At 54.8% G+C, this 23,575-nt stretch overlaps 3 protein-coding genes across 5 annotated transcripts in view; 1 reads left to right on the top strand and 2 right to left on the bottom strand.

The window, feature by feature from the left end:
* VAV1 (vav guanine nucleotide exchange factor 1) overlaps nucleotides 1-3,623 on the bottom strand; it is a 37,496-nt gene extending 33,873 nt beyond the window's left edge. Inside the window, exons 1-3 of the mRNA XM_069083173.1 lie at nucleotides 3,497-3,623; nucleotides 2,612-2,734; nucleotides 2,005-2,510 (exon numbers count right to left, since the gene is read on the bottom strand). Coding sequence (XP_068939274.1) covers nucleotides 2,005-2,208 — 204 coding nt within the window. The 5' untranslated portion in view covers nucleotides 2,209-2,510; nucleotides 2,612-2,734; nucleotides 3,497-3,623. The remainder of the gene's footprint in view (nucleotides 1-2,004; nucleotides 2,511-2,611; nucleotides 2,735-3,496) is intronic.
* A 94-nt stretch (nucleotides 3,624-3,717) lies between these two features.
* Nucleotides 3,718-10,062, top strand: SH2D3A (SH2 domain containing 3A). The gene is made up of 10 exons (XM_069082900.1): nucleotides 3,718-3,837; nucleotides 4,956-5,201; nucleotides 5,653-6,053; nucleotides 6,822-6,907; nucleotides 7,029-7,645; nucleotides 7,720-7,835; nucleotides 8,342-8,519; nucleotides 8,591-8,702; nucleotides 8,880-9,065; nucleotides 9,157-10,062. The coding sequence occupies exons 2-10, from the start codon at nucleotides 5,052-5,054 to the stop codon at nucleotides 9,315-9,317; spliced, it is 2,007 nt and encodes a 668-aa protein (XP_068939001.1). The 5' UTR covers nucleotides 3,718-3,837; nucleotides 4,956-5,051; the 3' UTR covers nucleotides 9,318-10,062.
* Nucleotides 10,041-22,228, bottom strand: TRIP10 (thyroid hormone receptor interactor 10). Of its 3 annotated transcripts, none has more exons than XM_069082903.1 (14): nucleotides 22,080-22,228; nucleotides 16,640-16,755; nucleotides 16,331-16,387; nucleotides 16,052-16,199; nucleotides 15,805-15,867; nucleotides 15,369-15,473; nucleotides 15,157-15,285; nucleotides 14,879-15,025; nucleotides 14,300-14,494; nucleotides 12,533-12,642; nucleotides 11,944-12,076; nucleotides 11,599-11,729; nucleotides 11,083-11,204; nucleotides 10,041-10,589 (listed from the first exon to the last, which is right to left on the bottom strand). In XM_069082903.1, the coding sequence occupies exons 1-14, from the start codon at nucleotides 22,116-22,118 to the stop codon at nucleotides 10,441-10,443; spliced, it is 1,644 nt and encodes a 547-aa protein (XP_068939004.1). In that variant the 5' UTR covers nucleotides 22,119-22,228; the 3' UTR covers nucleotides 10,041-10,440. The 3 variants fall into 3 exon arrangements, with proteins under 3 accessions (XP_068939004.1, XP_068939002.1, XP_068939003.1); XM_069082901.1 differs by lacking the exon at nucleotides 22,080-22,228 and adding an exon at nucleotides 21,048-21,163; XM_069082902.1 differs by lacking the exon at nucleotides 22,080-22,228 and adding an exon at nucleotides 17,939-18,090.
* Between the last annotated feature and the right edge of the window lie 1,347 nt (nucleotides 22,229-23,575).

Raw genomic sequence — 23,575 nt, 5'->3', positions numbered from 1 at the left:
CACTCAGCCCAACACTTCACCTCCTTCTCCAGGAAGCCTGTCCAGATTACTCCCTCAAATACCTCTTTCCCCACTACCACTATAGTATACAAGAGGGGTCATTCTAACCTCTCTTCCTCTCCACCCCACCCCCACCTTCAGAGTCTGGAGCCCTGGAAGATAAGGCCTACATGGAGATAGGGTTCATGTCTTCTTGCTTAGATCTAACTTATGGTGAACTCAGCACCTGCAGGTCCCTCTGGAAAGATGCCACAGTGTCTCCTCCTCACTCCTGGAGACTACACACCTCGCCTTGAGGAGCCAGACAGGGTGGGGGAGGGGGGAGCAGTAGAAGGCAGTAGAGTCCTCATAAAAGCCAAGAAGGAGAAGAGCCAGAGGAGCCCAGAGGAAGGGGAGGGAACTCACAGAATCACAGAACCTGAGGGTTGAAAGGGACTCCAATAGTCCTATTTTCCAAACCCCACACAAAGGAGATCCCCATTAAAATAAACAAATGGTTAGACAGCCTCTTTTTGAAGAGCTCCAAGGAGAAGGAACCCACTTTTTCTTCAGGCATCCATTCCACTTTGGGACAATTCTCATTGTTAGGAAGTTGGGTTTCTTTTTTCCCTGAGATCAAACCTAAAAATCTCTTTGCCACTTGCACCCACTTGCTATTGGGTTACTCACTACCTCCCAGACACCCTCAGGGTACAGTAGAAAGCTCAAGGACCCCAGGAAGTTAAGTTTCAACCCTAAGGCTAAGAGCCCAAGAGAAAACCCAGGTGTCCAGGCTCCCAGCCTCCCTCCCTGGGGGCTAGGAGGGGGTAGAGCAAACCAGGCATATATGACCCCTTAAACCTTTAGAGGGGCCCTTCCTTAAATGAAGAGCCTTCCTGGAGGCTTGGGCAGGAAGCTGCCGGGGAGAAAGGGGAAGAGGAAGGAAGTCTAGGGTAGTCTGGGAAAGAAGGGGCCCAAGGGGAAAAGGCAGACAGAAACTGGGGGAGAGCGTTATAGGGCCAGCAAAAGCCCTGGATATACAATGATGACCTCCTTCCTAGGGCTAAAGTCAATCACCCAATGTGGGAAGGACCACCGGTAGGCTTCTGTGTGTGTGTGTGTGTGTCTAGAGGTGGGGGTCTCAGGAATCCCCAGATAAGGGTCCTAAGGAAGCTAGCCACCCAGGAGCCCAATGAGGATGCCCCTGGAGGGAGGAGCTGTAACCTCCTATGTTGTCCCCCACTTGCCAAGGGGGATTCGTCACCCTCCATCCCCCACCTCAATTCCCCTAACCTTAACTGTGAAGGCTTCAACCCCATGAGCCTCCTCCTAGAATTCTCAACTATGGGGGATTCCAAACTATACAGATTAGATGTTCTAATAGGATTCAGAGCTGGAAGGGACCTTAAAGGTGGGAACTGAGATCCAGAGGAAGGGAAATGTCTTGCCCAAGATCCTACAGTTCGTAAATGGCCAAGCTGGGATTTGAACTCAGGACTTCTGTTTCCAAATCCAACAATCTGAAACCCTTTAGTCTACACCACTATCCCCACCCCCACCCCCAGCACTCCTTTCCTCTCAAGCCTCCTCCCACATAAACCACAATGATTTCCATCCCATCCCTTCTTCCCCTTACTATGGGGGCTTCAATAGCCTATGTGACCCCAACCAAACCTCTAGGTGCCTCTCCCCAAGCCAAAAGCCTGCCCCCCCCCAACCGAGACATGGGGACTTCAGCTCTGAGTGGGGCTGAACCAAGTTGTGCCCTGCAGGGTACGGCATTGAAGGAAAGGGGCTTTAAGGCCACAACCCCTATAGCTTGGAACTTGAGCCCAAACTGGGCTGTGAAGTCTGATGAGGACATACCCAGGTCCAGCCATGACCTAAGTTTCTGAGCCCATAAACATCAGTGCCCTAGCCTAGGGTACAAGCCTAGCATCTTTGAGTCACCAGCCCTCTCTGGCCTGAATCTTCGGGTTCCTTTATGCTGATTGGGGATCCCCCCCAGCAGTGGTCAAGACTCACCTGGGACATTTGGGGGCGTAGGTTGATCTCTCGAAGGTTGACCGCATGGGGCAGTAGGTTATTGAGCAGTTGACATAGCAGGACGCCATCACGAAGGGCCTGAGCAAGCTCACAGACCTGGGCCCCATCCCATGTCACCCGGTGGTTGGGGGGCAGCACCCGGCACTGGATAAGCCAGTGGGCACACTGGCGCCACAACTCCATGGTGGGCCCCCCAACCTGGCCCAGGTAGTCCCCAAGGCCCAGTCTGCCAGGCCCACCGCAGCCACTGCCGCTGCTGCCACCACCACCACCACCACCACCACCACTGAAGCTACTCACTCTCTGAGGCCTACAGTACCACTTCCTCTTCTCTGCCAGTTACAAAGATGTTAACTCCTGGAGGAGTGGCCTGGGGGTATGAAGGGAGGGAGCACCCCCAGAGGAGAAGGAGGAGCCCTGAGCACCTGGTCGCTCAATCCCTTGTCCTTCAGTTCCCAGTTCTAGCCTCACCTCCTCTAGGAAGCCTGGAAAAATGGAAAGGGACACAGGAGTCAGCAGGCCTGGACCCCAGCCCTAATTCTGTCACTGCTGATACCACCAAGTTTCTTCTTTCAGCCTCAATTACCTCATCTATCCAAATGATTGCGATGGAAGAATCTTCCTGATTCTATTCTGGTCTTCTTCCTGGGTGTCAGAACTGAGATTCTGATAGGGGCAGAGTTTCCCAATCCTGGTCCCCCAATCAGTCCTGTTCAGAATTGGGGGAAAATGACTCAAACTGTCTCTTAAGAGCCCTCCCTCCTACCCTTAAGAAGCTACAGAGAAGAACCCTCCACGCCCACCTCAGAACTCCAGAATTGAGAAATGAAGGGGTGCTGGGGATGGGAAGAGAGGCAGTGGGAGGTTCTGGTCTCCCTCCTCCTTCCCCATCATCACTTAGGGCCTTTGAGAAGGATCAGATCCCCATGGGAAGACTGGTTAGGAGAGGAGCTGGACTTGAGGGGCCCTCAGAAGCCCTCCCCAATGAGTCTACCCATTTCCATTTGGTCTGCCACCTTCTCCTCACTCCTGTCTCTGGGCGAGATATCAAATATTTGCAAATATATTCAAATGGGCAAACAGTGTCTGAGACTCTGGTTCTTTGGTAGACTCAGTTCCAGCTCACGCTGAGCCTTAGGGTTGGGACAGAGAAAAGGAGGGGAGGGAATCAGAACTCAGCTCTACCTGGGAAGGTGGGAGAGCTGAAAGAACCTTAGAAATCGTGCCCAATCTCTTCCTTTTCAGATAGGGAAACTGAGGCCAAGGGGAAGTTTCCCTTTTTTCTCTGCATCTCCAAGGCCTAGCACAGTGTCTGACATATAGTAGGCATTTAATAAATGCTTCTAATTGACTGATTAAGTAACTTCCTGAAGCCCACACAGAGATAGAGTTGAAATTGAGTGCCCAACTTCTGATTACAAATCGAATGCTTATTCCTCCACACATCACGCAGCTCACCAACCCGACCCACCTTTGGAGAAGTCGAGGCATTCCTCTGGGATCCCTCCCCACCAGGGTCCAGAAAAAAATTCAGCACCAGAAAGGGGAGGTGGGGTTGGGATGGGAAAGGCAGAGCGGAGGATGATTCTGGTTAACCCAGCCCAGGGCTCCGCCCCTCCAAGGGGGCTCGCTATTTGGAGGAAATAGAGGGAGTGGCGAGGTGAAGAACCGCGGGAGCCGGCGCTGTCCTCAGAGGGCGGGGCCAGGTTGGGGCGGTGAGTGGGGCGGGGCCAGGTGCAGTCCGGAGCTGGGCTGCGGGGCTGCGCTGAGTATAGGAGCTGAAGCAGCGGCGTCTGCCTTAAGCCCCTCCAGGTGAGTTCCTAGGGTTCTAGGCAGAGGTTTGGGGGTGAGGGAGTTGCTGAAGAGCCTCGACTTTTACCTGCGGAGTGGAGGCGGGCGGGGAATCGAGGAGACTAGCCTCTCTCAAGGTTAGCCCTAGTAAACAGGGAGCCTTCTACTCATTCACCCCTGCCTCCCCACATCCACACCTTGAATGTTTCGGTAGATTAGGGGTGGGGGGATGTCGAAGCTTGGGGTGCTGGATTAGGAGAAAGAGCTTGGAACTGAGTCCCTTCCCCCTTTTTCTGTCCCCGGAACTTCCTTCTCCTTCTCTCCACCCGTCATCCCCCTTGACTCAGTCCGCTGGAATCCCAGGTACAGCCACAACCCGAACTCCACGCCCTAAGGTCCTGAGTTCTCCTTACCCCTCAGGCACTGCAGAAATACTAGGGAAACCGTCTCCACTAGCTCCCTTCCCTACATTTCCTCTCCCAAGTTGTACTCTGCCCTCCGAGATGACAAGGAGTTTGAGTCCTGAGTTCTTTCCAAAATCTGCGTTAACAGTGTGTGACCCTAGACAAGTAACATTCTCTGCGAGCCTCAGTAAATAAGGAAATAAACATTTATGAAGCCACCTACTCTGTGCCAGGCACTGTGCCAAGTAAGCTCTTTGAATGCCCTCCCAACTCTGGGAGGGACATTTTATTATTCGTCCCACTTTACAGTTGAGGAAACCGAGGCAGACAGAGGTTAAGTGAATTGCCTATCACACTGATAGTTAAAGGGCTGAGGCTGAATTTGAACTCATGTCTTCCAGACTCAAAATCTGGCTCTCTGTCCACTGCCCTATCTAGCACCTGGAGTAGATTACTTCCTCTTAAGTTTCCTCTGGATTCTGGCATTCAGTGTTCCATGTCCTAATACCCCTTCTAGTTCTGACATTCTGTGTCCTAAGGTCTCATCATGCTCTTACTGCCCCTTAAGGGTATTAATTGAAGGGAAATGACTTTGTAAACCTTAGGGCTTTGTATACATGTGGCATTGTTATTTTCTAAAGGACTTTCCAGCTCTGGAATGTTTTGATTTCTCTTCTTGCTTCCTTCATTACATGGCTTGGTTTCTTTTTTGTTTCTGTTTTTGTTTTTTAATAGATGAAGGAACTGGGACCCCCTTGAAGGGAAAAGACTTATCCAAGGTATCCTAGCAGAGCCAACACTAGAATCTAGGTCTCCTGGCTCACAGTCCAGATGCTGTCATCCTCAAAGATCCCCATCCCCCTACTCTGTGTTTTCCAAGTGGGGGCCCAGGAGCTGCCAATGGAAAAGGGAGAGGAGTCTCTGGACCCTGAGAAAGAGTTGGTTGACCAGACCTGGTACCATGGAGGACTGTCCCAAAAGGTAACCCCCGAGCACCCCCTGGTGGTGACTCCTGGCTGAGGGTATTGTACTTTTGGCACCAGGTACTCAGGCCTAACTTCCCATGTCTCCCTTACAAAAGTTAGGCCTGAGGTAGAAGGGATTCGCCAAACATCTGACCTCCCAACTTGAGGTCTCCTCTCCCTCCTGAATTTCAGGAACCTGACATCCCGGTATCCCCCCTCCCTACCCCCCTACCTCTGCTCCTTCCAAAAATGATGAGCCCCTGCCCATTCACTCCACCCTCTCATGACTTCGGACATCTGGGCCTACCAGTCCTTGCCATTCATGCTCTCTATCTCCTGTTGTTAAAGCAGTCCTTTCTCTGGGAGCTTTAGATAACTGAATCCTTGGCATAATCGAGCCTGGCTCCAAAGGATGCTGTAAGTCTTTAGCTTCAGTCCCCTGCCAGTCTTGCCTTTTCCATCCCTAGGAAGCAGAGGCCTTGCTGCTGGCAGATGGGGACTTCCTGGTATGGACTGCCACTTCCACCTTAGTCTCGGGTCCAAGCCCCCTGATGCTGTCCTGCTGCTGGGGTGGCCAACCCCTCCACTTTGAGGTGGTGCGTATCCAGTTGCGCCCACGTCCTGGCAGGCCTCATGCCCTCTACCAGTTAGAGGATGAACGCTTCCCCAGCCTGCCTGCTCTGGTAAACTGTTATGTGGCTATGCAGCGCCCATTGTCCCAGGCCTCAGGGGCTGTGGCTTCTCACCCCATAGCCCGCTATGGACTTCCCCGTCCTATGATCTTTGACAAGCCCCACCGCCACCGGCGGAGCCTAAGTGGGGACAGCTGCAGTGATGGTGCTCGTCAGGTTCACAAAGAGCTGTTCAGGTATGGGGAGATGTGGTGATATTGGGGCCAAGGGATGGGGAAGAGGAGTCAGTCATGGTGCTTGTCCCCCTTCCTTCACCGTGGCCATTGCTCAAAGAAGCCTTGGAAGAGAAGGGGAATTTCCATCCTTGAGATGGGATTTGGTGGTCTTTAAGGAGACAGGAACTTAGGGGTCAACATCCCCTCTACCCATTGGGGAAGGGACAGGGGAACTGGAATGGGAGGGAGAGACAAGACAGACAAAGGTATGGTAGAAAGAGCCCTGGACTAAGTCAAAGAGACAGTTCAAGCCCAGCTCTGCCATCTATTAGCTTCTATAAGCACTGGTTCCTTCATCTGTAGTGTAATATGTTTTATATTTATTTTATATTACCTGCCTCATAGAATTATGAGGAATGTACCTTGTATGCCTTAACACAAGTATGAACCGCTAAGATTCATTCAGACACAAAATAAGCTGAGGGAGTGGGCTGAGGGTTCCCTGCTTCCAGAGGCAGCAACACCTCACGAGAAGAGAAACCGTTTTATGTTACCATTTCCCGCTTTCATGCCTTTGCCTTACACAGCTCTCCCCAGTCTCCAAATGTACTCCCTTCCCATCTGTACCTTGTATACTCCCTGGTTCTCTTTAAAGCTCAGCTTGAGTAAGAGATGCCTTTTCTTTGAATGTGAGGCTTTATTCCTTTGTAACTAGCTAGCATCTAGCACAGTTGCTTGGACCAAGTAGGTACTTTTCATTTATGTTTCTTGAACTGAATTGGCCACTAGATCCAAGGTGCTCAGCGGTAGCCAGCCAGCCAGCCTGGACATCCTGGGCCACAAGGGAGGCCCCCAGAAGAGTAGTAAAGAACTAGGTGAGTTGTGGCTGCTGGGAAACATCTACACTGGGTTCCCGCTTCTCTCTCTCTGCTTTTCTGACTTCCACATCTCTGCCTTGTCTCCAAGTCTGTCCCCTTGATTCTCTCTGGTTCTCAGGTTCCCCAGATGACCCCCAGATGGGCCAAGTGGCACCTCCTGCTTCCCCCCTTTTCCGTACGGGCAGTGACCCCATCCTACGTAGGGCACAACAGCTGGGCATGGGCAACCCACTGTGGGGCTCAGATGGGCAGCTGCATCCCAAGGTGCCACCCAAACCTCCACGAGCACCCTCTATAATGTTACCTCCCACCTCCTATGAGCTGGTGCCCCAAGAGATCCTCCAACAGGAGGAAAGGCATGAGGAGAAAGCTGGGGCCAGGGAGGAGGTCAGGCCTGAACCCAGAGACAGACAGGAGACTGAGTACAAGACAGAGGCCTCGCCTGGGGAAGAAGCTGTACAAAGAGAGGATCTCCAGGGACACCGTGCCCACCTCAGCGACAAAGGTCTACAAGAGACCCCTTGGTGGGAAGAGGGGGAGCAAGAAGAGGCTGAAGATTTTGTGAGGCCCCAAGGAGGAGTTCCCCCTGCTCTCCAGCCCCAAGCCTTCTCTTCCTGCTTGCTGGGCCCTGAGAACCGACCCTTAGAGCCCAGCGCCCTGAGGACCCTTCGTGCCCTGTTCCTGCAGCATGATGTGGGCACTATAGCCCGACACCTACTTCTCACCAACTGCCAGGTCAGCAGGCCCAGAATCTGTCATGATGCAGCCAAAGGCAGCTTTCCCTGGGCTCACCACCCCTCTTCTCCCAGGCAGCCCAGGTCCTGGGTGTGACTCGAACTCAGCGCCAGGCAATGGGCGTCTACTCTGGTCTGGAGCTCCTCACACTGCCTCATGGTCACCAACTTCGGCTTAACCTATTGGAGAGGTGAGCCCCATGCTCCAGCCCTAACCCTGCCTGTCTCCCCCAAGGGAACATCAGAGGATAACCATGCCACCCTCACAGCCATTCAAACCCTTTCCCTCCAACCCTGCCCCAGAGTCATAACTAGGGTGAGACAATAAGGATGGTGTCCCAGGATGCTAAAATTTAAAGGGGAGTACTGATGGCACGATCCTTTTAGAGGAGAAAAATTTGAAGAGCTCAGAGAGGCTCTTTGCAACATAGGTAGCAAGAATATCCCATTGGGCCTGTCACCAAATTCATTTTAGAGTGTGGTTCACATAGTTTGAGCTGGACAAAAATTGCTAGTTCTGCCTTCCAGTTCTTTGCAGCTTCTTACATTTCCTTTTTGTTATGATTTATATATATATATATATATATATATTTCCTTTCAAAGTCCCTTTAACCTCAGCGCTCCTCAGACCTTCCACAACTCTGCCCCATATCTCCAACCCCCTTTTCTTCTCCCTGACCTGGCAAACTTCCCTCAGGCACGAGGCCTTGGCCCTAGCTGCAGCCGTAGCTGTGGTGGGATGCTCGGGGCCAGTGGCAGAACGAGTAGCCACCTTGCTTGGCCTTATCCAGCTGGCACTAGCCCTTCGGGCCCCTGGGGGTACAGGAGACCTGTTTGCTCTTTCTTCGGTGATGACTGCCTTGCAGCTACCCCAGGTAAGGTGAAGGATGGGGAAGGGACCTGGGGTCAGATAGCTTAAGGGACTAAGCATGCCAGTTCTCCCCAGATCACGCGGCTAGAACGGACCTGGCGCCTTCTCCGGCAGAACCACACAGAGGCTGCGCTGGCCTTTGAGAAGGAGCTAAAGCCATTTGTCCGAGCCCTGGATGAAGGGGTTGGTAAGTGGAGGCTAAACCTTTCCCAGGGGACATTTTAGACCTGGAAGCAGGGAACTGGGGTCATCGAGTCCCTCACTGTACCGATGAAGCCCTGGGGAGATGAGTGATCTTGCCCAAGGTGCTGGAGCTGGGATCTCAACCCAGGAGGCCCCAGAAGCTCCTTTCCTCTCATCACAGGAATTGGTGAGCCAGGAGAGGTGGCCCTGCCTCACATAGTGCCTGTGGCCCAGCTGCTGGAGGGAGTCCAGCTATGGGGATCTGCTGAGGAGAGTTGTGAGCGGCTGCTTGGAACGCTGCGAGGAGCCCGAACCATGGCCAACAATGCCTCCCGCTATAGGGAGGCAGCCAGGGCCAGACTAAAGGGTGAGCTCTGTCGTCCCCACCCCTCCTTCCTCTCCTCCCCCTTCCCCATCTCCTGGCCTTACCCTGGCCTCTTTCCCTTTCCCCCACCCAGGTTTTCAGCCCACCCCAGAACTGTGTGAAGCCTTCCAGACTGAGTTTGCCCTGAGACTCCTCTGGGGTAGCCGGGGTGCTGGAGCTGGACAGACAGAACGTCACAAAAAGTTTCACCTTGTGCTCAGTGCCCTGTCCCGGAGGCTGGAGCCTGAGGGCTGAGGTCACCTGAGGGAGTGGTAAAGATTCATCTTAGCTGGCCAGAACTCCCCACTGTCCTCTGGCCATGAGCCTGACTCCTGCCACCATGGCAGCTCCCACCTAGAGAAGGGAGAGCCCTCATCCCCAGTTTCTCTTCCTCCTCTCCCTTGCTGGGACCAGGAAGTGCTGCTGGCCTCTCTCTCTCTCTCTCCCTGCCCTTCTAGAACCAGAAGGCTTCCAGTGAAAAGGATCTCACACTACCTACCTCACAGAAGCTTTTCCTCCCAGTGGCCTGACATCTGCTGCTTTGGAACATCTTTCCACCCCTCTGAGCTCTTGGCCCAGAGCAAATCTAGTTTTTCTTCCACAGTGGGAATGGGCCATTGCTAGGAAGCCCACCCCCCTCCTGCTGTCTGTCCCCTCTTGGATAAGCTCCTTTATGCCGAGAAGGTGGGAGCTCACCATCGCCCTTCCCACAAGTCACAGGGATCAGATCAACAGAGAAGCTGGCCCAGGCTTAGATGGAGAGCATGAGGCTGCATTCCAGTGCCACAGAGCCATAGGCTGGGCAGCTGGAAGGGACAGAGCAGGCCTTTGTGGTGGCCACCTCCAGTGTTCACACTGTTCTGAAGTGTTACCCCGACAGGTGGGTGAAGTCCCTGGGCAAGGACACAGCAGTCTGGGGGAAGAGTCCAGTGACACAGGCCACCCACCAAGTCCTAAATAAAGCTCCAAGGCAGGGGCTGCACACAGTCCATTTATACAAGTTTTTGTTTTGTTGTTTTAAAAAAAAAACTGCACTTGCCGGAGCACAAGTATTTACATCGAGTGTAGGAGGCACAATGGGGCTGGGCCTGGCAGCAGAGGTTACACAGGCCCCAGCTAGAACTCTGGGCTGAGGAGCATGTGGGGAGCGGAAGCCCAGACCACCCCAGGAATAAAGTGCATATATGGTGTGGAGTGAGGGGCAGCCAGGCCCAGCCCCACTCCCGGCCCCCTGGGCAGGGTCCTAAAGCAGCAACAGCCGGGCCCTAGGAGGAAAGAAGGCGGCAGGACAGACTCCCCATTCAGGAATCTACCTGCCCTAAGAGAGGGCTAGGGGGGCACCCCATTCAGGGATCTACCCTGGGGATGGTGAGGGGGTTCAGCTGGGTGTGACTCGAAGGTAGGAGGTAGGCACATAGCCCTCACCCCCCTGTTTCCGCCGGACCCTCGTCCACCCGTCGCCTTTATCCTCCTCCATTAGGCACAGGTCCTCGCCTTCATCCATGGAGATGGTGCCCTCACTGGACCCTGATGTGGAGTAATGGGAGATACGAACAAGACTGAGCAAGCCAGAAGCCCCTTCCCTCCCCCAGACACTGTCAGAGCTACCTGTACCCCTCCCCCAGACACTGTCAGAGCTACCTGTACCCCACCCCAGACACTGTCAGAGCTACCTGTACCAACTCAAAGCTTCCCCCATGGCAGGCCAATGAGAGGGTCAGAGACTTTAGAGCTGGAGGCCCTTAAGAGAGTGCTTGCTCTCTCAGGCCAGTCCCAAGTGGCCACACCTGGACTCCAAAGCCAGGGCTCCCTCCACACCAGGAGGCATGCAACCTGAATCCTCATGAAAATGCATGAGGCTGGTCTCCTGAGAGAGAGGAGTGGCTCCTGGCACAGGGAGCCTTCTGTCTAGTGAAGAAGTAGCCCCGATGTGCTGGGCTTTTCTGTAGGATATGCCTCAAGTTGGGGTCAGCTGCTGCCTGGCCAACAAATTACGGACTCTCCCTGGCTTGCTTCTCACCTTCAAACTGGTAGACAGCAACACAGTGACCAATGGGGAAGGCTGGCTCCTCCTCAAAGTCTTCCTCAAACTCGGTGTAGATGGAAGTGTCTGTTCCCTCATCCGAAGGGGGAGCCTCTGGGCTGGGGACAAGGCATTAGAGGTGAATGTTCACCACCCACCCCTCACTATCCCCTAATCCCCTCTGCCCAAGGCATAGATGACTCACTCCCCCTACTCAGTGCCCCTCTCCATTCTTGCCCCCCTGCCCATTTACCCAGGGTATGCATCTGTCTCTATCTTTGTGTGTGTCTCTCTCCCCATCTCTTCCCCTCTCTCTCTTTTCCGCCAGGGTTCTCTTATCTTCCCACCCATCACCCCCATCCTATCCCTCCACCTAGGGCCCTTCTCCAACAGACCAGTTGTTCATACACACACACACACACACACACACACACACACACACACACACACACACACACAACCCTCAGCCTCCTGAGGGCTAGCCTCCCTCCTAGGTCCCATCCATCCCCTTACCTCTCCTTGTCAGAGGAACAGTTGTTTGTATCTGGGGGAGCCCCAGTAGGGGGTTCTGGAGGATGACCATGCCGTCCCAGGCTGTCACTGCGGTTACCCAGAACTCTGTTCTCTGCCTCAGCCAGCCATGTCTAAGAGCAAAGCAATCAGTGTTTGGGAAGGCCTGGTTGGCCATATCCCCCTAGTGCCTCATCTCCCACCACCCTCCAAAGTCAGACAGGAAGGTTTCCTAAGGTCACGTTGCTGCTTGCCTAGGCCATGATGGGAAACAGCTGGAGCCACCCCCCCCCCCCCCCCAGTGACTCAGCTGGGCTGGCTGCCAGGTCCTAGACCAGAGGCGCTCACCTCATACTTCTGGATCTCCAGCTTCAGCCGCTCAATATTGCCCAGGGTCTCTGAGATGCGGGGCTCCAGGCTGGCAGGGTCACCCATCTGTGGGGTCTTCTCATAAACATCCTTCATCTTCTTTAGGGCCTCCCTAAGGAGCAAGGGAAGGAGGTTCCTCAGACTGCCCAGCTCCCTCCCCTCTCCAGCCACCACAATCCCAGCAACACAAGGGTCGTTGGAGGACTTCTGGTCCAGCCCAAGCCTGAGCAGGGCATCCCAACAAGTGGCTCGTGGCCACAAGGCCTCCAGTGATGGGGAACTCCCTCCCTCAAGCAGGCAGCCCAACGGTACAATTCTAATTGAGGAAATCCTACATAGAACGGCCGCTTGGCAACATGACCCCACCCCCTCCAAGCTCTCCCATCTCAGCTAAGCAGAGCAGCCACTCAGATACCCAGAGAGCAGTAATGCCCAAGGGAAATGGCACTGGATGGGGAGGAGCAGAGTCGAGCCAGCCTTTGCTATTGGCATGACCTTGGCAGGCCACTAAACTGCCCTGAGCCTCCATTCCTGGCCCCATGGCCCCTGTACTTGCCCCACTGTTCACCTCTGATCTATCTCCTTCTGTAGCTCCCGCCCTCGATCTTCCAATTGCTGTTTCAGCTTTTTTCTTCGCTGCTCAGGGGGCAAGTGGCTGAAATCCTCAGTGGCCACTGTCTATGAGGAAAGAGGAGGTTCAGTCTTCCCCCAGTCTCCATATCCCCACAGGTCCCAGGAAGCCTGAATCTCTTCCCTGTCTCCAGCCTTCCCTGACTCCTAGCCCAGCAGCCCAAGGAGCAAAGCCAGGTAGTAGGTGTGGAAGTACCTGTCACCCAGCCCCTTTACCCCTTCCTCATGAAACCCTAAGTGGGAAGTGGGGAGAGAGTGGTGAAAGGGGAAGGAGGCAGGTGATCAGGGTGGAGCTTCCTGGTGCCCAGCCTGTTCTGACCCACCCCTTCCCTCACCAATGTGGGGGGGGGGGTCATCACCTCAGCACCCCCAAGGCCCCTTCCCAGGGGCCAAGGGTCCACTTACCCCTCGACTTCGGAGACTGCGGAAGGAGGCTATCCGGGGCTTGACTGACTTACTGATCTCACTCAGTAAGGCCAGGGGGTCCCGGCCGAAGCGAGGGGATGGGGGTCCATTAGCGTACGCCAAGGGAGGGGGACCCCCCAAGGGGGACAGGGGTGGGGGGGGTAGCTACAGGCAGGGGCGAGGGATGAGGGATGGGGTGGGGGTGGTCAAGAGCAGGGATGGATGGACAGACACACAAAAAAGGAAAAAAAGGGAAACACAAAATGGAGAAAAAAAACGGTAAGAAAACTGGGACACACATACACACAGGGATACAAAACATGCACATTCCAGAGATCAACACAAAATACAAAGCAAGGTGTGGGGGAAGAGAAGGGAGACAAGGCTGTGAGCTTCCAGGAGGACCAGAACACCCTTGGCTGTTTACTAAGCCTCAGTTCACCAAGCAAGGAATTCTGGCTCCCCTCCCCCCACTAAAGACCCTCTTCCCCCTTACTCTGGCCCCTATGAATCTCAGGCCTTGTCTTCCCTAGTCAACACATGCAGAAGCAGCAGATCCAGGACAGGCAAAAGGTGGCAGGTCAAAGATGAAAGCCCATGAGATCAAAGGTCACCCTCAGTATCTGGGAAGGAAGCACTCACTAGTGGCCTGGGGCTAAGGCCATAGAGGCAGGAGAACCTGAGAGGCAGCAGTGGGGAGCCCCCGGGGGGGGGGGTGAGCACTGGGGGAGTGGGTCAGCGTGAAAAGAAAGTCTGGCCTCCAACCGCCCCGCCTGCTGACACCCCCATCAGATGAGACGCAGAGAGGGAAGAGTGAAAAGAACAGCTTCCCCTGATAGCCATTTCCCCCGCCCACCACACTCTCTCTCTCTCTCTCTCTCTCTCTCTGTTTCTCTTTCTCTCCCTCTCTCTCTCTCTTTCTCTGACCCCAACCTCAGTGAGAGCCAGCTGCATGCAGAGCAGAAAGCCCCGCATTAAACCTTCAAGCTGAGAACCCTCCTCAGCCCCCTGCCCCCGCCCTGAAGCTCCAGGACCCAGGGGACTGGGTTCTCAATCCCAGCTGGGACAAGAGCCAAGAGGAAGATTCCAGCCCGGGACTCAGCGTTCCGGCCCGTGGTTCCCTGGGGCTTCGGGGGTGAGGGGGTGGAGGGGGGCTGACTCAATGGGGCCCCACCCTCCCCCAGTCATTTCTGTTTCTGGCTTGCTGGCCAGTGATACCCCTCCCCATCCAGGGGAAGGGGTCAGAATGGAGCATGCTCACACACAGCACCCAGCCAACCCAAGCCTCCCTAATCCCTACCTTATTCTTCTTCCCAAAGGGCCAGCGCTTGGGGCGGTTCCTGACTGGGCCTCGTGGGTCAGGGCGCCCATCAGGGGGTACTCCCAGGCTGCTGTCTGATGGGGCTCGGGTCATGGGCTGGCTGAAGTCCTCAAACTCAACATCACCAGGGCGAGTGAAGCCAGATTTATGCAGGCCAATGAGCACCTGGGAATCCTGGAAGCAGGCAGAGGAGATGGGGATTGAGGAGAGGTGGGGGAATCCAGGCCCCCACCCATCTGGCTACTAGTCCCAGTCGGTCTCTTCTCAAAGACTATAGCAGAAACGGCTCTTAGGGGTAGAAGGTTTCTGAGTTGGAGGTGACCTTAGGGAACATGTATGTCCATCTATCTGATTTTATAGATGGAGAAACTGAAGCCTAGGGCAAGGAGGGACCTAGTGCAGGGTCAGCTGGGGGAGAGGGGGTCAGTAGCAGAACAGGACTCACCTCCCAGAGCTGCTGCCCCACCCTCCCATCCCAGAGACAACCTCCCCCCAAGGCCATCTCTGAAAATGCAAGCTTCCTTCCCGCTCCCAGTGCCCCTGGAGCCCAGCACCCACATTCTTGGGGTCCACAGCAGCTGCAGCCACCTTCATGCCCTCCAGGCATTTCCCAATGATGGGCATCACCTGGAGCTCGGTCTCTGACAGAAGCCCATAACTAGAACCAAGCCGGGCCGTCCGCCGCTCGTCCATGTCCTGTAGCTTCTGGAGAGGCACAAGGAATGGGAGAAGGGGCTGGGAAGTAGGAAGACCAGAGATGGATGGGGGAGGGGAGGGTGGGACACAGCAGAGAAAAGAAGAGCCGAGCATGGGCCGGCGGGGGCCTGGCTGCTCACATCGAAGATCTGAGGCATCTCAGTGAAGTAGAAGTGGGCCTGGTCACGGTTGAAGCGCTGTAACTGGGCAGCATATTCGTTCTTGCTCTCCTCGGCCATGTGGCTGCGCACGTGGGCCTGCTGCTTCGCCTGGGGGAGGTCACCTAGGTCACAACCCAGGCCATGGCCTCGCAGGCCCCACCTCCACTCCCAGAGTCCCACAGCCCTTCCACCTTCTCCACGTCAGCCTTGGTGGCATTGATGTCCTGGTCCAGCCGCTCGGCCGTCTGAGCTGCCTTCTCTGCCTCCCGACAGTCTCTTTCAAACTTCCGTTTGCTCTGAGAATTGTGACAGTGATAATGAAGTCACCTACAGGCAAGCCCTCACCCTCACCCTCACACTCCAGAAGAAAAGGGGGTGGGGAGGGAGAAACTGAGTCCCAGTGAGGTGAAAGGAATTATTTCCTCATGGTCAAACAAGTGAGTCAGTAATACAGCTGGGACTAGAAACCCAAGCCCCTGGCCCCTGAGTGCTGGCTTTTCCCACTAAATGTTGCCAGGCCCACCTCCACTGCTGGCCCTGTTGGCCCATAGGCTGAGATGTACTAGGTTTGTACTTCTGTTCATTTCTCTGCCCTCACTCCTCTTTTCCCTCGATCTTAGTACTCACATTCTCCAGCTGCTTGAGTCCGTTTTCCAGCTGCTGCTGTGCACGGCGGCCCTCCTGGAAATGCTGCAGGATTGGGGGAGAGCGCTTAGAAATGAAGGTCCTGGGGACTCAGCTAGAGCCCAGCTGTCTGAGAGAAACTGAGGCAGAACAGCTAGGGCCCAGGTTGACTGAGTATCTTGGCCAGGGGAAATGGGGTCAGAGGCCTTGCTGATGGGGGGATTCGTCAGGGATGCCCAGGGGTCCTCACCATCTTCCGCTCCTGCTTGATGTCCTGTGAATACTTGGCCAGCTCCAAACACACCTGCATGGTCAGGTTCTCAGCTACCAGCTCCCGCTGTCCAGCAAAGTCATTAAGCTCTTGTAAAACTTGCATGAAGGACTGTTGCTGACTGAACCTGGGGTGAGGACAGGGACAGGGTTGGGGGAGAGGAGTGGAGGAGAAATTAGCATTGACTGACCTCTTCATGTGAGCTCCCATGCAGGTGAGAAGGTCAATTCCACCACCCCAGGCACACCCTCTCCTCACTTGGACTCCGGGTCATCCTTTGTCGATCTCTTGGGCAGGTATTTTTTCACTAGGCTCCTGTCAAGGAGATGGGTAGGAGAGGAAGAGAACCATTGAGTCTAGGCTCTGCCCCCTCCTTCTACCCAGGATCCCAGGAAGACTTGTTCCAGAGCCCTCCCCCCCCCCCAGCACTGGAATGCTGATATCCCTCCTCCCAACAGGAGCCTCCCATGACCTCCCCTGAACCTTGTGGCTCGGAGTTAGCCAGCTCAGGGTGCCCAGGTTCTGAGCCCTGCAACAGGGAAGCTACAACCCCACTTGGAGGCCCACCTCAGCTGCTTGGCATAGCTCTGTTCTACTTCCGTTCGCTCCTTCACAAACTTCACGTATTTGTCTAACAGGTCCAGGCCCCATTGTGTATGGCGTTCAATCACCTCAAACTGGTCCTGAAGGGAAGCAGGAAATGGGGGTTGGGGAGGAACGGGACCTTTAAACAAGGTTCCTTCTCCTCTCTGGACCCTAGTTTCATTCTCTGTAAAAGGAGGGATCTAGTATCCCTTCCAGCACCAGCCTTCTCCTATCCTATGACCTCAGAATGGTCCAGGGAGACCAGGCTCCCAGCTCTGATCCTTGGGCCCCCCCCTCAATGGGTGTAGCCACCAAAGCTCCACCCCTGAAAGACTGGACCGGGAGAGACCCGGAAAACAGCTCTAACTCTTCTGGAGGAGGGGCCTCAGAAAAAAGAAGCCCAGGTCAGCAGGAGGTGTTCCCCCCCTTTCAGTGTCCCTCAGTCAGACAGGGTGAGAGTGGTGGGAGTCCAAGGGGCTGAATCCCCATCCACCCTAGATACCAAGCTTTGTCAGCGCAGGGCTGGAAGAGAAGGGGGATGCCATAACAGCCTCAAAGAATCCTAGTTCTCCCCAGGGACAAAATTAGCCTGGAACCTGTCTGGTCCCTGGCCCTTACCCCTAAGGCCCCAGCTCCAGCCAGGTTACCCCACACACACCCCTAATCCCCCTCCATTCCGGAAAATCCGGCTGGGCGGGCAGGAGTGGGTGAGTCAGGCACTACAGAAAGACAGAGAGAGGGGGGCAGTGTTACTGGCAGGCAAGGGGCGGGCACTGCCCCATGGGCCAATAGTACTTAACCCCCCAACCCCCAGGGCCTGAGATCTGGGGTTCCTGAATTCCCTTCTCTCTAAGGGAACCCAGGAATTCTATAGCTTAGGTAAGCCCTAGCTGTCTGGCCCATGTGGTCCAGGGAGAATCAGAAGATGTGCTCGTGATTTAGAATCCTGATTGGTTCTCCTACTCCCTGTCTGACCTTAGGTATGTCTCTGAAAACTCAACCTGTTACCCTTCCCCAGTTACCTGGGGTAGTGGTCTTGAGGAAGAGAAAAGGAAATGTCATCACTGCCCTCTCCCCACATAAAGAAAATTACATGCTCTTTCTCTCTCTCTCTCATTCATCTCTCCCCCTCAAGGGTTTCAGGGGAAGCCCTATTCTACATCCCAGTCACTGACTCAGTTCCCCCCTTGAGTCACAAAACAGTCTCCATAAAGTCCCAAGTATTTCTGGGCCCTCCTTTTCCCTCCCTATCCCAGGCCCCATCATACAACATCAAAGCACCTTCTCCTGCTCATCTTCAAACTGCTTCCCCAGCCCATCCCCCAGCAGCACTGAGCTGTTCCATTGGGCAGCCCCCCACTATAGGTGGACTTCAAGGAGCTTCGGGGGTTCTATTTCCAGTTCTGCCACTTCCTGGCTCCGTGACCTTGGTTAAGCTCCTGGCTTTCTCAGGACCTCAGTTTCCTCATCTGTAAGATGAGAAGGTCAGACTGGATTGTGTCTAAGATCTCTCGGTTTGACATTTTAACACTCCCTTCTTAACCTGTCTCCCTGCCCTTCCTCAGCTGAGTCAGGCTGCAGAAAGTGTCAAGAAATTGGTGTGGCCTTGTTGAAGTTTCTCCTCCCAAGTGGAGTGCCCCCTACCTTCCTGTCGAGCAGAGCTCCAAACTAGGAGATCCCCCTCCCACTCCCTAGCTCCAGTCCTCAGGCTTGACTTGACCTCTCTGCTACCTTGCCGGGGATTCCTGGGGGTTTCTGGAGGGACCAGGATTTTCCAGGCCCCTGGGGGTGGGAACTCCCAGCAGCCAAGAGAGGGGGATGGGGATGAAGAGGTAGAGAAAGAGGAGTTAAGACCTCCAGAGACCACAACTCTTCACACCTCCCTGGCTAACTACTATGCTCCTTCCTAGAGTCCTCAGCATCTCTTGCCCCTCCCCCTTCATGGAAGAAGACCTCGGAGTGTAAACAAAGGCAGGACAAACCCCTCTCCCACTATTCAACCCTTCCAACTGTCTCTACCCCCCCCCCCCCCGGGGGGGTTTTATCAGTCTCAGCCCAGTCCTTTAGAGCCCAGTAAATGGATTAACCCCAGTCAGGAAGGGGGAGGAGCCCAGGAACCAGGCCCCCATCCCCTAAAACAGAACAAGGAAAGGAAAGTGTCTCTAGGTCACTAGAAGAGGGGCAGAGCTTTCCTGGGACAATATGGCTGAAGAAAGAGTTGTGGCACCAGACAGAAGACAAGGGTAAATCCTGGGTCCTAACAACCACCTGGTAGATGTCTGCTTACCACACCCTCCCACCCTCCACCCCGCATCTCCCCCCAGCTATGTACTGAACCAGCTGCCCCTGGGCAAAGACCCAGGGACCCAGTAAGATAAGAAGGGGCCTGACCTGGTCAGGGAGCTCAAAATAGGTGACCTATTCCAGCTTTCCACACACGCCCCTTTCATGTGGCAAGACAAACTTAATTCCCAAGGAATGACCCTAGTTCTAGGGCCCCCAGTACAGCCTAGGCCTCAGACTCATCCTTCTCCTATCTAGCTCAGGCCCAAAAGTGAGGGTGGAGAAACTGAGACCAGGAAAGGTCCAGACTCACCAAAAATCAAGTGTTTCTCCGAGGGAAGGCCTCAGCAACTTGGACAACTTGCTGCTGGCCAGAGCCCCAGACTGAGCCCTGAGGCCAGAGTTTGCGAAGTCAGTGCCCCCCTCCCCACTGCCATCCCCCCCAACAGGCACACTATGTATTTCAGGAGCTTCCAAAGCTGGAGGGTCAAGGAGGGCAGGGTGGAAAGCCAGAGCCAGAGCTAGGGGTTGGAGGGGAGTGGAGGAATCTTCCTTCCAGCCCAAGATTAGGAGCCCTCCCAGAGGTCCAAGCTGATCAGGGCCAAACTATGAGACATCCATCGAGGACAAACTGGTTTGCCAGGGAGAAAGGAGAGAGACAGAGGGCCAGAGGGCCAGGGGTAAGGAAAACAAAACAGGGGAGAGGAGGGCCTGAGGCCCAGCCAGGGGAAGGGACCCAGGCAGCCTAAGGACTGGGCCTTTTGGGGGTGGGGTGGGGGGAGGGCTGGGATCCCTGGCCCAGGCATTAGGCTGGGAAGGAAATCCACTTCCTGTTGGGGGGGGTGGGAGGGGGAGGAGAGCAAGGGATGTAAACACAGTAGCTCAAGCCAAGGGAGGGGTCAATAGTGACAACCCCCCACACTCTACCCACCAAAAATCAAGGGCCATCTGCTGAGTGGCCTCTTCTAACCACAAGGAAAACCCTTTGGTTCTCCAGGACCACTGGTCTCCCTCCAAGTCTAGTCAGGCCTGGCGTCCTCCGGGTTATGAAGAGTGGGGTATATGTATGGGAAGGACAGGGATCCCTATAGGATTCCAAAGAGTCCAGCCTCCCGGTCAGACCCAGGAATATACGACCTCTTGGACATCGCGATACGGTGTGGGTGGGGCAAGAGGGGCAGGGTCCGACTGGCAAACAGCCCTTGGGAAATGCGGCATAAATAACTTCGGCTGAGGTCACCTAGGTCAGGAGAGGGGAAAGGGGAGTTCCTTGCCCCTAGCTTTCTCTACCACCCTTCCAACCCTACAGTTCAAAAGGAGGGAAGCAGCGAGGCTGGTGACAAAAGGCAGGATTCTAAGTCCAGTGGGAAGGAAGGCAAGTGGAAGAAACTGGGGAGGGATGGAAAGGGGCACAAGAGGAGAAGAATACTGGGACGGCGAAACTGAGGAAGGGAGGCAAACGGGAGAGGGAACATGAGAAAGAAAGAGGTAACTGGGAAAAGGGAGGGTTTAGGAGGACTGGGAGAGGACAGGGAAAGAAGCACCCACGGAGGGGGGTAGCAGAGACCTCTGAAAGGGAAGGAACCGGGAGGGAAGAAGAGAATGTAAGAGAAGTAAAAGGGGAACTAGGAGAAATTTGGGAATAGAGGGGGGACTGGAAGACGGGTAGGAGAAATCACGGTGAAGGGGGGGACGAGGGAAGCCTCCGGAGGAGAGAAGAGAAACTGAAATAGAAGTGGCGAGAACTGCCTGGGGGCTTAAGGGGAACGGGGATCGGGAAAGAACTGAGAGCGGGGCACAGTAACAGACGTGGGGGGAAATGGAGAAGGGCGAACTAGGAGAGAATTGAGGGGGAGCTGGAAGAGAACGTGGTGGGGAATAGGAAAGAAATGGAGGAGAAATGCAAGGGGGCCGGAGAGAGAGTTGGGAGAAGGGGCCCGGGAGAGAACTAACCGGGAGGGGGAATAGGAGAGGAGGGGGCGAGAACCGAACTGGGACAGGGGCAAAGGGAGAAAACTGGAAGGGGGGCACTAGGACAGAGGAGGGGCCCCCTAGGAGATAGGGAGGGGAGGTAGATGGAAGAAAGGGGGGCCAGGACCAGACTCACCCACAGCTCAGTGCCCCAATCCATGCTGCTCCCGCCGCCAGCCCAGAGACACTGCCCCAGCTCAGCGCGGCCGGGACGGGGGCCCCACCCTCCGCCTTCAGGCCCCTCCCCTGGCCCTGCCTGGGCCAGCCCCCAAAAGCTGGCCACGCCTCCTGCCTCCCCAGCGCCTTCGAGCCCGGGAAAGGAAAGTCAGGGAGAGGTGGGGCCGCGAGTGGGAGTGGAGCGGCATCCACCCCACCCCCTTTTAAAGACCTAGGACTCTTTCTAAAGCCCCGGAGCTACCTCCAGCCACTTAACCCATTCATTATCCAGCTCCAACTGATTTCCTGGGACCTCCCACCCCCTCACTCCCGCCCTCTCCCTCCTACCCAATCTCTTAAAGGGACGAGACGCTATTTCTGCTTCCCCAAGAAGCCAACCCTTTGCCAAATTCCTTCTCCCCCCTTACAGGGACATGGCCAGAATCCCCTCCCCTGCTCCCCAGACCAGACCACACAGAAGAGGAGACAGGAGACTGAGGTCACTCTGTTATTTTGAGTACAGGGCCAGTTTCCAGACAGCTACCTTGTCACCACTAATGGTCTCCGGCCACAAGGACAGAGGGTGTGCGGTGGGAGGCGAAGGGGGGGGGGGGGAGAGATGATGAGGGAAGGAGGGAATGGAGCCGCTTCGATCCTACCGTAGGCTGACCTCTTCCAAGGCCACCTTGCGGTCAGCTCCATTAGTGGCTCCCCCCCCCAAAAAAAAACCCCTCTTCTTCCTGGCCGGGTTTGCCCAAACCCCAAGGCCCCCAGCTCCTCTGCATTGGAAATGCAGAGACAGATCGACCTTGGCTTATGGAGCGGTCCCCAGCCCCAGTGCCTTAGCAGCGCTCTCATCCCCCTTGTTCAACCTGGTTTAACACCATCCCATTTCCTGGGATTCAGACAGACCTAATTACCACCTGATTCACTTCCACCTGGATCGGCCCCAGCCCCCTCCCCACCCCCACCCCAGACACCCTGCCCTGAGGGACTGGGAAGTTACTCTCACCTCCATCCCAGGCCTCGAGACCTCTGCCTCAGAGCCCATAAAAGTCAGTTCCCACCTTGTAAAACTCTTTGAGGCGCAGGGATGAAAAGAGAAAGATGGGGCGAAAGGTCCCAACCTGCCCCCTTCTTCCTTCTCCCTTCTCCTATTGCCTGGACTGGCTTTATTCTTTGTCTGTAGCCTTTAGAGCAGCCTGGGCTGGGGTCCAGGTCTCCCTGGTTGCCAGCCACTTTGGGGTCCTAGCTAGCGCCAAAAAGATTCCTTCCCTCAGAAATACCCTCAAGCCCCTGTAAGTTGTTGTTCCTTTAGAGGAGTTAAGTGTTTGCAGATCCGGGGAGGGGGGGAGACAGGGATCTAGGTTAGGGGGGCGGTGTCTGCACTGTGGGGAGCCCACACCCCAAAGTTGCTTAGGGCACTCCTGGGAACCTTGAGGTTCAGTCACTGCCGGGACACGTGCCCCACCTACTGGCCATTCCAGAGGCAGGAAACTTGCGCCATTCCAGAGGCAGGAAACTTGCACCATTCCTAAATAGGGCCAAACCCTCCCCTAAATCGCCCCAGTAGGTGTCCTCACCTGGAAGCTAAGGCAACCTAACCTATATACTATTTCTGTAGGTTCTATCACCTTAGCCTAGCACACATCCCAGAGTGCAGCAAGTCCTGCTCCTGAAGAGACAGAAAGAGAGCTCTACTCCTCCCTCTCATCTCTCATTTGCTTCTTTTCCTCAGTTTCCCCGCTCAGGAAATGACAAGGGATAGAGACTAGACCTGTGGTTTTATTGGTACAGGGAACTAGTGAAATGTGGAAATTATCTCTGGCAATTCTAATCAATACCTTCTCTGCAGTTCAGAGTCCAGAGCTGAACAGAACAGGAAAAGATGAGATGACTTGTCCAGGAGTACAGTCTCAATTTGAACTCAAGTCATCCTGGCTTGAGGCTAACCCTCTCCCCACCAAGCTGGGGTCCAATAAACCCACTAACCGGCCTACTATGTGCCCGGTGTTGTGTGCTAAGTGCACCTAGGGAATAAATGAATGAAATGTCAACCAATCAACTAACAAGCATTTCTTCAGTAACTGCTATTTATTTCACACTTACTTTGTGCCAAGCACTATGCTAAGTTCTGGGGATACAAAACCAAAAGGGAAATAGTCCCTTCTCTCAAAGAGCTCACATTCTAATAAAGGGAAATAACAAATAAAGAGGAGGCCGGGACAGGGTGTTTTGGTTTGGAGAGGAAGAGGAAGAGCAAGCTGAAAGCCTTGTCCAGAGTCTACCTCCACATCTCTTCGTCTGTCTCCATATATTCACTCACTCAACTCCCCTAATTCTGGCCCTCACCAACCCAGGGAGGTAGATTGACTCATTCTTTCCAATAGCAATGTTGATCTGATTATAGTCCTAGAGTTAGAGGGGCAGGGCCATGCCAGAGGTTTGGAGGCAGCTGGTGAGAAAATGGTGGGGGAGTGAAGCTGGCCTGTTTTAGTGTCCTCACCA

This window comes from Petaurus breviceps, unplaced genomic scaffold (genome assembly GCF_028583685.1).
Source record: "Petaurus breviceps papuanus isolate PSGF00001 unplaced genomic scaffold, PetGlider_PUasm1.0 172, whole genome shotgun sequence".
NCBI classification, from domain to species: domain Eukaryota; kingdom Metazoa; phylum Chordata; class Mammalia; order Diprotodontia; family Petauridae; genus Petaurus; species Petaurus breviceps.
Note: the sequence above shows the minus strand (reverse complement) of the source record. Positions and strands in the feature narration are given on the sequence as shown.

What these genes read in the sequence shown, in the direction of transcription:
- SH2D3A (XM_069082900.1), top strand. Translation starts at nt 5,052, where the DNA reads ATGCTGTCATCCTCAAAGATCCCCATCCCCCTACTCTGTGTTTTCCAA. An exon ending in CGGCTTAACCTATTGGAGAG is followed by an intron (nt 7,836 to 8,341) that starts GTGAGCCCCATG and finishes AACTTCCCTCAG; the next exon opens with GCACGAGGCCTTGGCCCTAG. An exon ending in CTGCCTTGCAGCTACCCCAG is followed by an intron (nt 8,520 to 8,590) that starts GTAAGGTGAAGG and finishes AGTTCTCCCCAG; the next exon opens with ATCACGCGGCTAGAACGGAC.
- TRIP10 (XM_069082903.1), bottom strand. Translation starts at nt 22,118, where the DNA reads ATGGGCTCTGAGGCAGAGGTCTCGAGGCCTGGGATGGAG. An exon ending in GACTCAAGCAGCTGGAGAAT is followed by an intron (nt 15,474 to 15,804) that starts GTGAGTACTAAG and finishes CACAATTCTCAG; the next exon opens with AGCAAACGGAAGTTTGAAAG. An exon ending in CCAAGGCTGACGTGGAGAAG is followed by an intron (nt 15,286 to 15,368) that starts GTGGAAGGGCTG and finishes GACCTCCCCCAG; the next exon opens with GCGAAGCAGCAGGCCCACGT.